The following is a 19,966-nucleotide window of genomic DNA, read 5'->3' on the forward strand; positions in this document are numbered from 1 at the left end:
TTTTTTATGTGACCTTTTTGCAAGTTTTGTTATTTCTAGTCAGGATCACGAGCTTTTTCGATCCTAATAGGTTAAAAAAATATCCCAGGGTTTTTTCCTATTGTGTTACCATTTCCCCATGTACTTTTCTATGGCGGTAACAAAACCGGCCAAGTGCGAGTCGGACTCGGTTCCGTACCATTACGCAAAAAACGGCAAAGAAAAATCACGTTTGTTGTATGGGAACCCCACCTAAATATTTATTTTATTCTGTTTTTAGTATTTGTTGTTATAGCGGCAACAGAAATACATCATCTGTGAAATTTTCAACTGTCTAGCTATCACGGTTCATGAGATACAAGCCTGGTGACAGACAGACAGACAGCGGAGTCTTAGTAATAGGACCCCGTTTTTACCCTTTGGGTACGGAACCCTAAAAAAGCTAGTACACGAACAACAACAGTAATAAAAAGAAGTTAGTAATAGTAATAATATTAATAGCCTTTATTTCATGCTTCTTTTTTTACAATTACATAAAATTACAATTATTATTGGTTTATTAACAAAACGTCCGTGAGACACAGACAAATTAAATATATTAATAACGGGTCACTCACGTATTTTATTATTATTTTATTTTTGTCGTGTGATTTATTATTTGCATGTCGCATGTGCGGAAAAGGCCTCCCTCAGTTTTTCCCATTCCTTCCTATCCTGTGCTGTTCTCCACCAGTATCTGTCGAAGTTCACTAGCTCGTCTCTCCAAAAAGAAGTTATTATAGTAATAAATTATAATGATCAAACATCCATGAGACACATGAAAATATTGTATTAAATGTCAAATTAATCTAAACATTTTTTTTTGCTAAAACGCACAATGCATTCATGATTTAAATATATGTTCTTTATAATACTTCAACTCCTCAATACTCTCCAGAATATCGTCCACAGCACGATGCGAAAACTTCTTCTGAGGAATGTTAGAGAAGTCCTTCTGGTACCAACGTTTAGCGAGTTCTTTAATCGTACTAACATCAATTACTCTATAATGTAAATACTGGTTGAACTGTGGCATGTATTTGCGTATAAACAGACGGTCCATGTAAACACTGTTGCCGGCCAGCGGGCATTTTTTCTCAGGTACATGGGAGCTAATGAATTGTAGTATCTGCTTTTCGGCGTCTTCGATTGATACTTTGGATTTGCGGCAGGACTCAGTCAGGCCACTCTGTAAATGTTTCGGTCATTTACAAATTTATTTCAAAAACTCAAAGGAATGTTGTATGAATAGATAGGTAAGATGCATTGGGGTATCTTCAAATGCTGGGTAATTTTATAAATTGGTGTAGCAACAATAGCGCAGCGTACTACGCGAAAAACACGCGAACGCGAAGCGATGCGGCGCGGGGTGAATCAATCCTTTGGTTTTTTAAGAATCAATCCTGCGTGCTAAGCACGTTTGGATTTTTATCGCCTGTCACCATGTCTGTCACGTTCTAACAAGTATATAAGTGCGAAAGGGACAGGCATAGTGACAGGCGATAAAAATGCAACCATGCTGCCACAGAAAGTCAATATAAGTCTAGTCAATCCTTTGGTACCTATAGAAGTTTCCTACTGGGCGATCTCATTGCGAACGCGAACGCCGTGAGCCCGCCGCGCCCCGCTGCTTCGCTTCGCGTGGCCCTTAGTGGGTTATCAGGGATGCAGATTTACAAGAGATTTTCCATTTTGAATTTCAAGATAGCCATGCACGTCTTTGTAAAAGTTCTCACAAGTGGATGAGATCAGACAACAGAGAAGAATGGAATAAAATACTTGCTGAGCATTGCTGCCGAGTGGGTCAGCGGAAAGCAAATGATGATGATTGATGACCCTAGTACTTCAAGTTTATGTTCTATACCTCACCATGTTGATTGACACACCACTCATCCATGCTCTTCAAGACATGGTCGGGCTGATGAATGACAATATTGGGCCCCGTTGCCACCACATTCAGCTGAGCGTCGGTCACTAAGCAGCCAATCTCCATGATATAGTCCTTCTCGATGTTCAGCCCTGTCATCTCTAAGTCTATCCATACTATTCGTTTAGCCGCGTCTTTGGCTTTAACATGTGGGAAAGTGTCGTGGTTCAGTTGGCATTCTGTAACAAAAATTACGTTGTAAAAACGTATGTTGTTGTATAAAAACGTTGAAATTTATGGGTATTATTAGTCACAATATACATAGTTGAATTGTAGAGACTAAGTACTTGTGAGAAGCGAGTTTTTATTTATGATATTATAGAAAAGGTATCACGAGGTACGATGTAAATAAATGATAATAACCTCTGTAAATTTAAGACACTTACTGCTACTATGGGCAGACATCGGCCGAATGAAGTACTTGACTATACCGTTTATACTGAAAGTAAGAGATTGCCTAAAGCTTAGCATTTATAAGATTTTAATTAAATTTAAATATAATGAATGTCAACACTCAACGTGCACTCAACTCACTCAACTGTCAGGGAACAGCGTTGCCAACCGAACTAATCAAACTTGCTATCACAACGAGATAAAAAATCGTGTTGCCAACATTGAGAATAAGTATTGTGGCATCACTTTCAATTCACGTATTGAGGAAAGAGAAACTACTCGAAATCATAGACCTAGCATTACATAGATCAGCTATACGCGTGCGCCCGTGACGGACGAAACATACGAGAAGATTTGTAGTTCACCATAAACCATACTATAGTTGGTCAAGCAAATCTTGACAGTAAATAAGAACAAAAAAAAACTATACTCATCCTTTTCTTTTGGGTGCTAGTACTAGGGTAAGACAAAGATAGTATGCTTCTCTCTGTCTATGTTTGAAATGAGACAGTCCTTTGACAAACTATATATTTACGGTGGGCAAACAAAAAAAATGTGAGACTGTGACAAGGACAAACAATAACAGCGCTTTCTCTGCTACTCCTACTGAAAGATACATAAGACTATCCCGTTCGGTCATTTCCGGCCCTCATGACCGACCCATAAATCTATCATGAGAATAATAAACCACGAAGTCTCTTTCTCGCTCTTACTTATGGGTGCATCGCACAGTGACCTTCGTGCGGTGCGATGGTGTGTTACGACCTTTACCATGGTCTTACATCCTTTACCATGGTCTTACATCCGGACGTCACGTGCCCCTATATTTTTCTTTTTCCAATGCTTGTGTTAGAACTAAAGATAAAACTAATATACTCAGTTAAATTATTATAGATTTAAATTATTAAGATCATTGCGATTGTTAACCTTGACCTGTTGGAAAATTTCTAACATTGCGATTGGCACAACGATATTGTCTTACGATGACTACGATGTACACATTACTTGTGTTATTTGTGTTATCTGTGCATTTTCCTCTCGATTGTCATCATATTGTCATGGTGTCTAAAGGTTGATTTTGTTTTTATTTATTAGATTTTCATTCATATAAACGATACCATCATCCCCTCGAAACGTAAACATGAACAGATTAATTTTGAATCCGTGCCGGTGCATAAAAAGATCAAGTAAGTATTGAGTAAATTCTCGAAACTCGAATAATATTAAGGACCTTCCATAACCTTTACATTCGGATGGCGCAGTCTTCCGATTAATCGATTTGGAGTTGGAGTTTCCATTAAAAAGTACTTTATTTTGAAAACACAATTACTGAGTGACTGACTGACTGTTATTGAGGCATCATGCGAATCATGGAATTATTAACTAATTGTTTACTTACATAAAACAAGTTTGTTGTTACTTGCAACGAGTTTCATATGTTTAACCCAGTTGCATAAACAATGTTTGCTTGTATGTTGATGTTTCTTATTCGCCGATTTCCTTGACATTTCTGTGTATATTTCTGGGTCAATTTCTCGCGTATGAAATTCTTATGTAATTTCTAATAAGCTTATTCTATAAAACATTTCCATCTTATATTCTAGCTCTGAAATGGGAAATTAAAGAGTATCAGTATTTTTCACATGTGAGACATGCAAGAACCCTGTCATATGCTATCCAGCCAGGCAAGCCTCATTTAGGCTTTACACAGCGGCCATTAAATGCCAGAGTGGTGTACACTCCGCCCTACTACAGAGGAATAGCCACAAGCTCCTGCTACTATGAAAAGGAACCGCTTAAACCTTCTTCAAAAGTCGAAGCAGCAGTTGAAACTATAAAGAAAGGAATCGCTGAAAAAGAGAAGCTCCCAGTAAAGGAAGTACCGAAGAAAAGTATAGGGGAACGCATCATGGCTGAGATCAGGCATTATGCATATGGTTTCAAACTACTCTTCATTGAAATCAGGATCTCGACAGGTTTATGCTTTAAGATTCTAAGAGGCAAGTCGCTAACTCGGCGAGAGCATAAGCTACTCATCACTACAATTGGAGACTTATTCAGAATGGTACCATTTATAGTATTTATTGTTGTGCCCTTTCTAGAATTCTTACTGCCATTATTCATAAAAATGTTCCCTAACATGTTGCCATCCACATTTGAAAGCAAAGATCAGAAGGAATCAAAAATGAAACAGCACTTGAAAGTTAAATTGGAAATGGCAAAGTTTTTCCAAGAGACACTGGATCAGATGGCTCCTCAGGCGAGTAATAGACACTCGACAATCGCAAAAGAGTTTCAGACCTTCTTCACAAAAGTCAGAACTACTGGTGATGTGGCCACTAGTGAGGAAATAATGAAATTCTCAAAGTTATTTGAAGATGAAATCACATTAGATTCACTTCAGAGGCCACATCTGATTGCACTTTGCAAAGTGTTAGAAGTGACTTCTATTGGTACAAGTGCTATGCTACGGTGGAATCTGAGGATGAAGCTGCGGTCTTTGGCTGCTGATGACAAAATGATAGCTAAAGAAGGTGTGGACAGCTTAAACTTCAGCGAGTTGCAACAGGCATGCCAAGCGCGTGGAATGAGAGCTTATGGTGTATCAGAAGAGCGACTTAGGAAGGAGTTAAGAAACTGGCTAGATTTATCTTTGAACGAGAAAGTTCCACCGTCGCTCTTGCTTCTGTCCAGAGCGTTGATGGTGCCAGAACATGTGCCGACAACATATAAGTTGAAGGCTACCATTTCAGCACTGCCTGACTCGGTCGTGATGCAGACTAAGGCTGCCATTGGAGAGAAGGAAGGCAAAATTGACTTCAAGGTAATTAGTTTTTTTTTAAGAATATCACAAAACCTTGATTTTTATTCCTTTTCAAATTGTGTTTTATACTCACATCTGGGTTTTGGGTGGGAGAATGGTAGTAAAATGTCTTAATTTTGAATAATTACCCATATTGCCAGCTGACTTTATTTCATTTTCAGTTTAAAATATTGCAGAATACAAAATAGTTAAAGCAGCAAAGTCAGGGTAGTAGCTTTGATTCATTCTCTGCCAGTCAACTATTACCAGTAACCAGCGGCGGTAGCACAGTCGCATTTTTATTGCTTGTCACTATGCCTATCAGGTTCTAACAAGTATGTAAGTGCGAACTGCGAAAGTGAGGGGCATAGTGACAGGTGATAAAAATGAAACCGCAGCATGGTTTCATCACCCACAGATCAATTTGTCATTAAATATACTCATATTTCTTACTGTGATTTCAGGCTAAAATGGAATCCATCAGGCTTGAAGAACTAAAGATCAAAGAAGAACAGGCCGAGATGCTTGAAGCTGAGAAAGAGAAACAAATACTGGACGCAAAGAAGAGAGAGAAGGAAGAACTCAAAGACAAAGCGCCCGTACTTGATATTGAACAAGAAGCCGCTGCCAAGGATGAGGCAAAGGTGCTGAATGTGGATAGTCCTAAACCGGTGGAGGAGGGTCTGTCTGGCAAGGACATCGAGGCCATTGAGGATGCTTTAGAAAAATTAGGTAAGTACTTTTTGAACTTCTATCTCACTTATATGAGCAAATCCTAGTTGCATCTTTAGTTACATTTTACATTGCCAAGGGTTTCACTAGCTTTTGGACTTGTTGAATAGTGAGATACCTTTTTTTGACACCTGCACAACTTCTCATCAGTTTGTTTACACTTTTATCATTTGTGTCATTTGTCACTATCACACTCACACATACATACTTGTTAGAAAGTGATGGTTGTGATAACAGACAATAGGGTTATTGACACATGTTAAATTTTATAACTAAATCTAGTTAAATTGATAGAAAATGAGAAATATATCACAATAAATTAGAAAATAATAAAAATATTGGGATAATAAAAAATACAGGACAGGACCTAGTGAGGACCTCAAAGTTTCAAAATGCAAGTTTTTTTTAAACACTTTTTTATAGTGCGACCATGTTAGGCCTGCTGGCTGCCTCTGGTCATTAAACTCAAGCACTTAGGTTAAGTGCCTAGTTGTTTTTTTTGCCTTTTGCTAATTATAGTATGTTTTGCAACAAAAGTGTTTACCTCGATGACTAGGCACTAGTTACTGGCAACAAAGAATGCATTAATAAAGCCAAGATCATAAGGACAATAAGGTTGCAGGCTATTCTAAAAAAAAACCGGACAAGTGCGAGTCTGACTCGCCCACCGACTTTTTAGTATTTGTTGTTATAGCGGCAACAGAAATACATCATCTGTAAAAAATTCAAGTGTCATGGTTCATGAGATACAGCCTGGTGACAGACAGACGGACAGCGGAGTCTTAGTAATAGGGTCCCGTTTTTACCCTTTGGGTACGGAACCCTAAAAAGCATTCTAAGAACATGAATACTTGTAAAAGAGCATCATGCCTTTAGTAAATGATCTTTTAATATTGGCATTACGCCATAACGGGAAGATCAAGATCGCTATGAATTCATAGTATGTAGCATTTCTTTCCCTTACGCTTGCCAAAAAGTTCCGAACAAGCTATGACATCATTATTTTAGGTTTTTGCCTTCTTGAGAAAAAAAAGTCTCGGTTGTTTTCGGAGTTTAATTTTAAATAATCTCTTCGATTTATCTCCCTACAAAAATCATTACTGCCATATGTAAATAGGATCAACCATTTACGAAAACGCTTTTTAAATAATAAAATTGCCTACTTATTTAGAACTAGCGACCCGCCCCGGCTTCGCACGGGTGCAATGCTGATGTATTATACATATAAACCTTCCTCTTGAATCACTATATCTATTTAAAAAAAAAAAACTAGTTTTAAAGATCTAAGCATACATAGGGACAGACAGACACCAGGAAGCGACTTTGTTTTATACTATGTAGTGATAGGAATAAGACGTTATTTGGTTGAGTTTTTTTGAATGCTTAGCTATCTATGTGTCATCATATTTGAAAAGCATGATGAAAATAGCAATAATCATTGAGTTATAATCTTATTATGTCTACCTAGTTGATATGCATAACAAAAAAGTTAGGTACACATTTCTTTTCTTCAAACTATTCCAATTTCATGCTTAAGGCTAGAGCTTTATGGTCTATAATAATTTGCCCACAGTTACTATCATATGGCGTATTTGTCATGACTATTGTTTGTTTGTTACATTATTCATACTGTATAATAAATTATTGAAGGTCACATACATTAGGATATACATATTACATGTGTGTCAGACTGAAAGTAGTTCCTATCAGTGGCCTGATAAAGTAAATTTCCTTGTTGCTATAGCTATATTATTATCGTGCTTATCAGAACTATCTATTACTTTTCTAATTTCATGCAGTATTAGTAGAGTTTCATGGCAAATTGGATCTTCCTCATTGACAGTAAAGTCGATATTTGGCTGGATTATTTTGCTAACACTATGGTCTTACATAATATCAATCATACAAATACTGTGAAATGTTTTATTTATTTTATTAACCACTGAATCGAAATTGCTCTACAACTTGTTGTTTTCAGTACAAGCGTAATTTCTTCTAGAAAAAGATTCTGAGACAAGATAGCGGATCTGTATATGTATTCTATTTTTATTTTTGTTTTCTGCATTTTTATCGCAAATCCTTGTCTTCGGACTTCCACTAGATATGATATCAGTAAAAGGATATTAATATCACGCAATGCCTCACAATTCGCTGAAATAAATACCTAAGTCAAAAAGAAAAACCGGCCAAATGCGAGTCGGACTTGCGCACGAAGGGTTCCGTATCACGTTTGTTGTATGGGAGCCCCACTTAAATATTTATTTTATTCTGTTTTTAGGGTTCCGTACCCAAAGGGTAAAACCGGGATCCTTTTACTAAGACTCCTCTGTCCGTCTGTCTGTCACCAGGCTTTATCTCATCAACAGTTGAAATTTTCACAGATGATGTATTTCTGCTGTTGCGTCTGTTGGGTACAGAACCCTAAAAATGGTCTGCTAAATTTGAATAGGTGTGATGATGATGAACAGTGTTATGTTTATGAGACTGAACTTTTAAATATCTTATGTTTGTGAACATATTATTAGCAGAACACTATGGCGTTCAAGGTTTATTCCTTTGAATTAGATTTTAGAGGTGAAATAGTGTGACCATCCTGAAGAACTTAAACCAACGCCAACGTAAAGTAATAAAAAAATATTAGATGTCATTTTGATATTTGGGAGAACCAACGAGTATATGTTTTAATTTGATAATATAATAATATTTATTTCGTATATATGACATACTAGCTTTTGCCTGCGACTTCGTCTGCGTGGAATTAGTAATTTGGATACCTTAATTCTTAAACAAATTTGCTTTTTAATCCATCCTTTTTTCACCCCCAAATTGGTCCACACTATACATTTTTTACCCCCTTAAGGGATGATTTCGTGGATCAAAGTTATTCTATATCCTTCCCCGCAGCTCAAACTATTCCCATACCAAGTTTCATCTAAATCGGTTCAGCGGTTATTGATTCCCCATACAATTTTCCACCCCCCTTTTCACCCCCTAGAGGGGTGAGTTCTGGGATAAAAAGTATCCTATGTCCTTCCCCGGGACTCAAACTATCTGTATACCAAATTTCAACTAAATCGGTTCAGTGGTTTAAGCGTGAAGAGGTAACACACAGACAGACAGACAGACAGACTTTCGCATTTATAATATTAGTATGGATATTTCGCTCATATCGACTTTTTTTAATGTGTTTAAATTTTCACCCTTTACTTCCTCAATAAGAAATTCTTCATAATATCATTCCGAATCATAAAATAACAAAATATCTAACATTACAGCTGAACAGAAGAAATCCCTGCTCCTCGAAAAGGAGAGTATCCAAGACCTAAAGGCGGAGCTCTCCGAGTACAGCGAAGATGTCAAGGAGATGCAAGAGATTGTTAAGACCAATCAGGCAGACATCAAGGTCTCCAAGGGCGCCAGAAGGTATGTACTTTTTTTTTATACTACGTCGGTGTCAAACAAGCATACGGCCCGCCTGATGGCAAGCAGTCTCCGCATCCCATGGACGCCTGCAACTCCAGAGGCGCGACATGCGCGCTTCCGACGTGCCGACCCCAACCCTGGCACCCACGTTGAGCTCTGGAAACCTTACCCACCGGCAGGAACCCAACACTATGAGTAGGGTCTAGCCTCCTAAGGGCCCAGCCATACAAATGAAATATCCAAAATTTGGAATTTAGGAATTAGTTGATTTTACGTTATTGGAAAATTAAACGAAACAAAGCAAAAACGAAAGTACCCCACAGTCCCACATAATTGAAAAGATTTTACCCCACAACTTTCGTTTTTGTATGTACGTAGTGTATGTATGTATAAACTCTTTATTGTACAAAACACATAACACAAATATGGCACAGAAATAGACAGTACAAAGGATTTTCAGTGCTAAAAGAGAAAATTTTACTTCAGGATGATATTTTAATATGGACTAATTACCTACCTAACCCTTATTACTAAGAACAGCTGTAAAAAGTAATGAAATAAATGCATTTGTAATTTTTTATATTAAACAGCATCATAACTTTGTCATCATTATCGCAAAAATAAAGGTCGTAATTACCATAGATAACCTTAGCACGTGCGCGTCTGCCCGTAATACTTAGAGACGTAAGATTCGTGAACAAGCTTGATAATTTATCAACATCTAGAGTCGGTGACCTTGCATTGATAGATAATTTTACTGCAAATGTTGGGATATTAAAAATATTCTTATTATGGCTATAGAACTTACGTCACCACGTTTATAAATACCTAGTCGGTCTTATACATAGTATCAAATAAAATCAAAAGTTTAAGTTTATTCCGTATAATTTGTACAGCGTTTGAAAGCTTATAAACTAGAGAATCTAAATGTATAACATTTATTCAAAATGACCGCCATAATTATCTACACAGGCTTGAAGTCTTCGTGGCCAGTCGTCAATGGATTCACGCACCACTTTCAGGTCGATATTGGCCACTGCCGTAGCAAGAGATTTTTTCAGCGAGTCTAGATTTGCATGAGGTTTTGAGCACACCTTTTCCTCTAAATACTGCCATATTTTATAGTCTAAAGGATTAAGATCTGGGCTAGAGGAGGGCCAATCTTCATGCCGTATAAAGTCGATTTTATTGGAGGCGAGCCAGGCTTGTGTAGACTTTGCCTTATGGGCTGGAGCAGAGTCCTGCTGGAAAACCCAATGCTGGTTTAGAAACATCGTATGGGATAGTGGTTTCACAATATTAGTCAACACCGTGTCTTGGTACACTTTGGCACTAGTTTTTACTCCTTTCTCACAAAAATGCATACTAGTGACGCCCGCATAAGAAACTCCCAGCCAAACCATCACAGATGAAGGGTGATGACCTCTTTGAATACGGGGAATGCTATTAGACGCTTCGTTACTATTGCGAGCGTACACTCTATCATTTTGTTTATTACAGTTTTCTTCTATGTCAAAAATTTTCTCGTCCGAAAACAGTATACAACGGTGCTTATTTTTAGCGTACTTCTTCAATAAAGCTTTAGATCTTTTAAGCCTTAAAGCTTTAAGCCGACGAAGTCTCAGGTCTTGATTAAGCACTCTTTTCACCGTGTTTTTGCTCAAACCCATCTGGAGGGCCATAACTTTTTGTTTCCTAGCGGGATTTCTGGCAATGCGTGCCCTAATTGCTTGTACAACCGCTGGAGTCCTAGCTGTACGCGGACGATCGCTTCTTTTCTTGTCATTTAAACTAGAGACCTCACTGTATCTTTCTATGGTACGATACACAAATCTTAGAGAATTTTAAATTTTCAAGTAGCTTAAAAATTTTAGTCGGCGAGTGACCACAACGATATAGTGCAATTATTGCGGTACGGCTATCTTTAAGCGTCCACTCCATGTTGAAGAAAACAGAAAATTGCAAAATTATACTACTCAAATATTTAATAAAGATTCGAAATTCAAATGCAGAACGGTTTTTGTTTTAGGAGTTCCAAATTTAAATTTTAAAGGCCAGTGACAGAACTTATGAGCCGACTAGGTATGGCTGACAGAAGGCTATTAGATTAGTTATATAAACTTTACATATGTAGATCTATATTTGCTACTGATTTTTGCTTGCTGCTAATGCTAATACTTACATGAAAGTACCTAATTTAATAAAGTGTCTGATGCTATCGGTGGCTAAAAAAAAAGCCGGCCAAGTGCGAATCGGACTCGCGCATCGAGGGTTCCGTACTTTTTAGTATTTGTTGTTATAGCGGCAGCAGAAATACATCATCTGTGAAAGTTTCAACTCTCTAGCTATCACGGTTAATGAGATACAGCCTGGTGACAGACAGACAGACGGACGGATAGCGGAGTCTTAGTAATAGGGTCCCGTTTTTACCCTTTGGGTACGGAACCCTAAAAATAAAAGTGCATTCCCGTTGCCAGCAGCAGCAACTTTTACTATGGGACTAACCCCGGAATCGCGAAAAAAAATTTGGCTGTGTCACATTTTGGCTAGTCCATTTTCTATGGGAGGGTAAATTTTTTTCGCGATTTCGTGGTTGGTCCCATAGTAAAAGTTGCTCAGCATAATCCCAAAACCTCCCTGGCAACGGGAATGCACTTATTTTTTAGCCACCCTGTATATTATAAAGTATAGTTCGCATATGATGTAAACTCCACTCGCAAAGGAAAGTCCCTTACGAGCAGGTCTTACTCAATAAACTACTTTACGAGTGTCTAACTACACGTATTAATAGGTAAAAGTCGAAACGACGATTCGAAACAGCTTGTTGCTACGCGTCTTCATACTAACGAGCGATTTCTCATATATATAATGCAGCTCGATGCTGATAGATGTGATTCCATCCTTAGATCCCTAAGACTCAAAGGGGGAAAATGAATTTTAAAAACATTGTGTTTTTTCCGCTTTCAGACTATACAAAGCAGTGAACAACATGATCAGCAAACTGGACTCCGTTCTAGTCGAGCTAGAAAACAAAGAGAAAGCGCTCCAGAAAACGCTAGAACAGACCAAGTCCGAGCCACAGAAGACCAAGGAGCAGCTGATCCATATCGATGAACTGATGCATTCCATTAAGAGTCTAAAGAAAGTGCCCGATGAGGCCAAGCTGAAGTTGATACAGGATGTTTTGGGAAGGTTGGATGATGATTTTGACGGGCAGTTGAAGGTCGATGACGTTTTGAAGGTGAGTACTATCGTCGTCGAAAATGGTGATCTGTGAACAAAAAACTGGCCAAGTGCGAGTCGGACTCGCGCACGAAGTAATGGCTAAACGTTTTATCTAGTCTATGTCAACGCAGATTTTTGGATTTTCTTGGATGTTAATATATATTATGGCTAATACAGTGTACCAACATTAGGTGATTGTAATATTAGTTATAATGACAGTTATTGAAAGCCCGTCAAAAGCGTACTTTTGGCATGTACAGTTGTCTTGTCTGTTACAACAGACATTGCGTTTAAGCGGGAGAACATAATTTTAATAACATAAAATGTGTTGATTAAAACCTGTGAAAAAGGGCAAAGTTTGTATACTTGTAAGCATCATACGTATCCCCTGGAAGAGGATCACGAAGTGGGCCATCAAAACAATGAAACATACATTTTTCTTATTGAGTTTGTAACGAAACAACAACAAAGAAAATTGACCGAAAAATATAAAATACACAGATAATTCTTACAAAGCAAAAACCAAGTGTATTTAACATTAAAACTGAAAAGATTCCGCACATTGTTAGGTGCATTAATAGTAAATATTTTTTAGGAATAATATTTATTTTGTTGCGCTCATTATTTGACACCGTTGCGAACGCTAGGCGGCGCTGCCATCGTGCACATCCCAATAGATTGAAAGTGTAGGCACAGGCGGTAAAATAGACAAACAAAGGTTCCTAGTTTGACTATGGAACACTTCGAAGATGTACAGTTAGCAGCAAAAGCTAAGCTGGCAAAATCTTCAGAACAATCTGAATAAATACTTTAAATTTTCATAAATCTTGCATCTTGTGCGCTTAACTGATTCTGCTGATCACTGTACACTTTTGTGTATGACACCTATGAAATGAATAGATGACGTAAATACAAAAAGACGTTTTTAGCGAAAACTCTCCACGTGGCATGGCTAATTCGGTCGTTTTAAAATGATAATGACCTCGTTATACTCGCAGCGCAAAGAATGACGTGACGTTAGAAATAGAACACTTTTACATGTTTTAGTCGCGTTTTATATTATGTAAATATTTTTGTGTCAAACGGACTGCGACGCAGCTGCAATTTTTGTGGTATCAGTGCGCCGTGTGCATAGCCGTCTTGTGTTGGGTCGTCGTCGTCATCATATAACGCAATTGAGGTTGCAGTCAGACGGATGCGGACATATTAGAAAAAAAAAACCGGCCAAATACATGTCGGGCCGTGCTCAGTGTCAGAGAGTTCCGTAGTTATCCGTCCGCCAAAATAGGGCCGTCGGCCGTCCGTCGTAATATCGTGTATGCGACGTATTCGCACGTGTATCGTACAACGTTTCACTACATATGGCCCTTTAAATTTTCGACATAGGCACGGAAAGTGCTTATTCCCGCACTTGTATCGTAAATAACTAATAAGTGTGTGTCTCACGGAAGTTTTGTTAATTCACTTTCAGATGGTTGAAATAATAGGCAACGAGAACGTGAACCTGTCAGAGAAGCAGGTACAGGAGCTGATTGAGCTCCTCGACAAGGAGGAGATTCTAGAAGTAGAGAGCAAGATACAGAAGGCGCTCGACAAGGCCGCCACAGCGAAGAAGGCGCAGAATATTGAAGCTCTGGAAGCTAGCAAGGTGAGTTTGATACTGCTGGACTAGGAGAAGGTTCTAGAAGTAGAGAGCAAGATACAGAAGGCGCTCGACAAAGCCGCTACAGCGAAGAAGGCGCATAATATTTAATTAAGCTAGCAAGGTGAGTTTGATACTGCTGGACTAGGAGGAGATTCTAAAAGTAGAAAGCAAGATACAAAAGGCACTCGACAAAGCCGCTACAGCGAAGAAGGCGCATAATATTTAATTAAGCTAGCAAGGTGAGATTGATACTGCTGGACTAGGAGGAGGTTCTAGAAGTAGAGAGCAAGATACAGAAGGCGCTCGACAAAGCCGCTACAGCGAAGAAGGCGCATAATATTTAATTAAGCTAGCAAGGTGAGTTTGATACTGCTGGACTAGGAGGAGATTCTAAAAGTAGAAAGCAAGATACAAAAGGCACTCGGCAAAGCCGCTACAGCGAAGAAGGCGCATAATATTTAATTAAGCTAGCAAGGTGAGATTGATACTGCTGGACTAGGAGGAGGTTGTAGAAGTAGAGAGCAAGATACAGAAAACGCTCGACAAGGCCGCTACAGGGGAGAAGGCGCAGAATATTGAAGCTCAAGCTAGCAAGGTGAGTTTGATCATTTGTACCTGTCAGAGAAGCAAATGAAGGAGGTGAGGAAAATTAAGTTCTAGAAGTAAAGAGCAAAATACAGAAGGCGCTCGACCAGGCTCCTACAACGGAAATGGAGTGAGTTTACTGATCATTTGAACTTGCCAGAGACCGCGCAGGTGTTAATAGAGCTGTTGGACTTGAAGGAGGTTCTAGAAGATTATTTGGGGAGTGAGAGAGTGAGTCATCTTGTGAGCCTCTATGAATCTCAGTAGTCTCTGCGAGTCTCGGTAGAACCAAAGACACATTGATTGAGTAAGATCCGTAAAATCTGAGACAATTTCGTGCTTCGAATTTCACAGATGAACAAGATGGCGCTGTACAGCTCCATACATTTTGCGGTAACTCTGATTGTCAAAAGTTGACGGTTGACAATTCAGTGACCCCAAAACATGGCGCAGTACAGCGTTATCTCTGTTTTGGATGTCAAACTGCCCAGTTTAAAAATGTTTTACCTCCAGAATCTTTGCGACCGGAAAACTTTCCTCGACATTAATTTATGAGTTCCTTATGGGGCGGGCATTAGTCCAGTAGGGCAATAGCCCGGCGGCCGTCAACCGTCATCCATACTAATATTATAAATGCGAAAGTCTGTCTGTATGTCTGTGTGTTACCTCTTCACGCTTAAACCGCTGGACCGATTTAGTTAAAATTTGGTATAGCTGTAGTTTGAGTCCCGGGGAAGGACATAGGATAGTTATTATGTCGAAAATCATCCCTAAAAAGGGGGCGAGGAAATGATTAATGAATTGCCAGTTAATTGGTGTAAGCAATTAAGCATATTAGGCTCGAAATTATTGCCATTAGATTTTATCCAGGCGCTATACTTACTCTAACTGCTGGTACTAAATTACTAATTCCACGCAGACGAAGTCGCGGGCAAAAGCTAGTATAATATATATGGCCGCCCGCCAAGTTCACTGCCAACCCGTGCGTCAGACGTCAACGTCATAAATAAATGAAATGAATGAATGAAGACTGGGCTATAAATATATCGTTCGTTCGCCTCTAACGCTTAGACATGCAATAGCGATAGAGAGACAAATAGATGATTTTCGAATATCGATTCTCGCGGTAGCCTGCCTGATAATGGGGTTAAAGGTTTGCATCTATAGATGGCGCCATCATTGCTTACCCCTTTTTCTATGAGATTTGGCTGGGCTGTATCCAGGGCGTAAAATTCCATTAAAAAAAAATTGACAATTCTAGGGATTGACAGGGCAAGCTATGCTGGCGCCATCTGCTACATTAATACCCCAACCCCATTCTGTACAACGAACGCCGGCTCACCTCCGTTGTAGATGGCATTTGGCATCATTCATTTCGTTATTTTAACTTCAAAACGTATTATATATTTGAGTTTTCTGACTACTTGCATTATTTAAGCATAGGGCAAGTTAGGCAAATCCAACTATGTTTCGAAGTTTTAAATAGCAGTAAAATGACAGTTTATACGCATAAAGCTAGACTTAAAAATAACTCCATCTGCAAAAATGACAAGGCACACGATTTGTGTGTTATGTGTAAAGTATAAAATACAAATCTCTTTTCGGCCGAACCATCATGATTCTGTGAATATAAACTTGGGTTCAAATGATTTTTTGTCACTTTACGGTTAAACAAAGTACAAAATACACAATTTATCAAGTCAACTATGTATTAGATTACTAGCTTTTGCCCGCGTCTTTTTCTGCGCGGACTTAGTAACAGCAGCTAGAGTAAGTATAGCGCCTGGAAAAATTATCATGGCAATTTGAACGTATTATGCACACAAATTAGCAGGCACTTCATTAATTATCTCAATTCCACTCCGCTTTTCACTTTCATAAGGGATGATATTCGGGATAAAAACTATCCTATGTCCTTCTCCGGGACTCAAACTATCTCTATGCCAAATTTCATTTAAATCGGTTCAGCGGTGTAAGCGTGAAGAGGTAACACACAGACAGACAGACTTTCGAATTTATAATATTAGTATGGATTAGACCAAAAACATGTTTGTCTGGGAAATTCCATTTCTTATTTGTTTACAACTTTTTAACGCCGTTATTATTCAGTGTTTACAGTTTTTATTAAAACTCTGTGGTCAATGACATTCAGCCGACTTTCCTATATGGGACAAACTGAAATAGATGTATACAAAAGAATGAGTTTTTCGGCAAAAATTTCATTTTTGGTACAAGTTTTTGTCGCTGACTACTTTTCTTTCGACAGGCAACTAATACTTATCGAGAGAATTCTAAAAACCCTAAACACAATGAGGGCTAACGCGTATGAATTCGCCGCTAGGGGCACTAGTGTAGATGGTGGTCTTTTCCATAGTTCGAAATGTCAAATGTCACTTGTCACTTCAATGACTGACAGCGGTTCTATAGTCTTTTGGAACACCATGAACATCATATTGCATTGTCACCCGACTTGCATATGTACGCAAACTTTTAGGTTCATTGGAAGTCGGGAAGTGGGTCAAGTTTAACTTGCAAGATTTGACTCGTACATACCAAAGAGGGATATAATAAGATAGAGCGGTACTGTCATAGTAAATTTTGTAACCACAAAATTCACTGCCATCTATCGATACACTTTAAAACTAAAAATGAAGATTTATAATAATAATGTATTTAAATATGGATAAATGATTTTTTTTATTTGCATTAATTATTTTTATATGATTTGACCCATGTCATTTCACTGATATGCGTTAAAATTGTTAAATAACAAACGAAACCGTCAATGCCATCTATACGACAGTAGGCCAAAGCTAGTGGCGCCCTCTGATTGAGAATCAAATTTTCTTGATTTTCGAGGCACGTTTTTTCCTTAGACTGTATCCATCTATTACGGAGTTATATCTATCTTTGATTTCAGGGTCTATTTGACTTAATCCGAGAAGCACAAAAGCGACGGGAGATGAAAAAAGCAGTGGAGAAGTTCGGCGATCAACCCTCGATCCCCAAGAGCGAAGACATCGTCACCAAGACCAGCAAACCAGAGGACAGCAGTAAACGGCACGAGAGCCACTGAAAACTCAACCTTAGGAATATTAGAGTAAAGTTGTAAATACTGTGGCTGTCGGTGGCGTTTACGTCTTATGCTAGTCGAGCAACCAGCAGAAATGACGATCCCATCAATACTTATTGAAAATATAGGGCATAGTCTAAGCTGACTTTGCTTTGATAGAACAAAGCGAGGGAGTGTCATTATATATGTCATATTTTCATAGAAATTCGATATTAATGATGGCATTCCACACATATTTAAAGTCTGAATTTTATTCTCACGGAATTAATGTAAACAAACAACTGTCACTGTCAAAGTGACAGTTGCAGGCAAGTCGGGGCTCGCAGAAAAACTTAAAGAAATGACGGAGTTTTGCGGAAGTATGCCTACATCCTTACAAAAAACTATCAAATTGCCATTAAAAGCGATTACAGGAGCACTCAAACTCAAAAGTTATTGAAAATTTATTTTGAGCGGCCCGCAACTTGGTCGCCCTGGTGAATCTCCATAGTAATACCAGTGGAATAAATAAACTACCCGACAAAAGCAGCTTTTTCTTTTGCATTAATATACCAAAATGTTTTAATGTTAAAATTTAGTTTCCCTTAACAGTCAATATTTCTGGAGTAGAATATAAAAAGATTTCTAATAAATATGGCAAATATGGACAGTTTAAGTACCCTGAATGCTGCAAAAGTTTTTTGTCACCGGCCACACCTTTGTTTACGTGAGAATAAAATTTAGACTATAGCTTGGTCTGACCCGTCTGACTAACAAAGTTACAAGCTTTGATCCCATATGTAAAGTGTAATGTACTGTTATGTAATGTTTCCCTAATGACAATAAGCATTTGTATACATGTAATTGATTACTGCATGTAAATAGTTACATAATGCCTATTCCCTTTCGCACCGTACAAACTGATTTTCAGATTTTTATTTATTTCCGGTTTCGTTGTTTATAAAATTCTATTTTATTGTTTATGCATTTCTGTGATCGCTGTTGTAAGTTTTATGTTTGTTGTGTATATTAGCGTTGCACAAATTGCATGTCTGTATGTATTCGAATTTCGTTTATTTTATTGGCACCGGCCTACATTATCAGTTATCAAAAATTTTGACTTACTTCAGGTATAAAATATCTCGCAAGTTGCATTTAAAATGTGACGGATTTGTGTATATAAAATATATAGAGGATTAATTTTATATGATTTCAAAACTGGTTTTATAACCCTGGTGTATCATGTGATTCTTGGCTGTCTATAATTTAAGCTATTACGACCCTACCTGCTCATCTTATGCAGGTATTAACACAACTAAATATACTTTTATATGAAAAAATCTTGTTCTAAAACAACTGTTGTCGGGTATAGCAAATATAGTGATTTCAATGTTATATTAGCTAGTTCATTTATCTGTACCGATTAGATGTGCTGAGAATCGAACTTACTTATGTTAAAGTAAGAGAATAAACAGATCATTATATGAATTACTTGGTTTTATTATCTGACCCTTCAATTACAAGCTCGGTTCTCTATACAAACGTAGTTACGCGTGGTTACGCTCTAATTTTTTTTTTTAAAAGGACTAGATTGCTCTGAAACTTTGTACTTACAATAGGATAAGGTATAACTAGGTCTGTAGTTAGTTTATGTAGCTTCAGATACAATATTAAAAAAAATACAGTGAATTTAAGTTTTTCATACGAAACTAGTTTTTGCTCTATTTTGTTTGTTTTATAAACTAATTAGTAATTACAGACCTAGATATACCTCATGTCATTGTAATGTGCAAAGTTTCATTATAATCCAACACGTAGTTTTAAAATGAGAACGAAACTCCGTTTGTATGGGAAGGTGAAATTCGGCCGAGCTTTGTGCCGGGGACTTAATGTCAGTCAATGTTCAGGCATTTTTGACTACCTGCAAAATACTACTAAATGTAAATGCTGAGATATGTCCTATTTAAATATTTTACCACAAGTAAAAAACAAAAGTATTTCTTATATCAGAATTAAGTGAAATTAATTCTGATATAAGAAATAATTTTGTTTTTTCCCTATCAAAAAATATACTAAACTAGCGACCCGCCCCGGCTTTGCACGGGTAAACCTTAATAAATTATATAGCTAAACCTTCCTCAAGAATCGCTCTATTGGTAGGTG

At 37.8% G+C, this 19,966-nt stretch overlaps 2 protein-coding genes across 2 annotated transcripts; one reads left to right on the forward strand and one right to left on the reverse strand.

Moving 5' to 3' along the window:
- Nucleotides 1-459: 459 nt before the first annotated feature.
- Nucleotides 460-2,469, reverse strand: LOC134744750 (probable oligoribonuclease). The gene is made up of 3 exons (XM_063678665.1): nt 2,332-2,469; nt 1,883-2,124; nt 460-1,207 (listed from the first exon to the last, which is right to left on the reverse strand). The coding sequence occupies exons 1-3, from the start codon at nt 2,414-2,416 to the stop codon at nt 863-865; spliced, it is 672 nt and encodes a 223-aa protein (XP_063534735.1). The 5' UTR covers nt 2,417-2,469; the 3' UTR covers nt 460-862.
- An 896-nt stretch (nt 2,470-3,365) lies between these two features.
- On the forward strand, nt 3,366-19,291 carry LOC134744560 (mitochondrial proton/calcium exchanger protein). The gene is made up of 7 exons (XM_063678398.1): nt 3,366-3,525; nt 3,943-5,162; nt 5,606-5,873; nt 9,149-9,296; nt 12,264-12,537; nt 13,993-14,169; nt 17,672-19,291. Exons 1-7 carry the CDS (start codon nt 3,480-3,482, stop codon nt 17,825-17,827), a joined length of 2,289 nt encoding a protein of 762 aa, XP_063534468.1. The 5' UTR covers nt 3,366-3,479; the 3' UTR covers nt 17,828-19,291.
- Nucleotides 19,292-19,966: the final 675 nt, after the last annotated feature.

Source organism: Cydia strobilella, chromosome 10 (genome assembly GCF_947568885.1).
Source record: "Cydia strobilella chromosome 10, ilCydStro3.1, whole genome shotgun sequence".
Lineage (NCBI taxonomy): Eukaryota > Metazoa > Arthropoda > Insecta > Lepidoptera > Tortricidae > Cydia > Cydia strobilella.

Bases quoted from the DNA above. Each gene is read 5' to 3' on its own strand.
- LOC134744750 (XM_063678665.1), bottom strand. From the start codon at position 2,416: ATGCTAAGCTTTAGGCAATCTCTTACTTTCAGTATAAACGGTATAGTC. The intron at 2,125-2,331 runs GTAAGTGTCTTA...TTTTTGTTACAG, and splicing joins GATGTCTGCCCATAGTAGCA to AATGCCAACTGAACCACGAC. The intron at 1,208-1,882 runs GTATAGAACATA...AAACATTTACAG, and splicing joins GTGTCAATCAACATGGTGAG to AGTGGCCTGACTGAGTCCTG.
- LOC134744560 (XM_063678398.1), top strand. From the start codon at position 3,480: ATGAACAGATTAATTTTGAATCCGTGCCGGTGCATAAAAAGATCAA. The intron at 5,163-5,605 runs GTAATTAGTTTT...CTGTGATTTCAG, and splicing joins AAGGCAAAATTGACTTCAAG to GCTAAAATGGAATCCATCAG. The intron at 12,538-13,992 runs GTGAGTACTATC...ATTCACTTTCAG, and splicing joins AGGTCGATGACGTTTTGAAG to ATGGTTGAAATAATAGGCAA.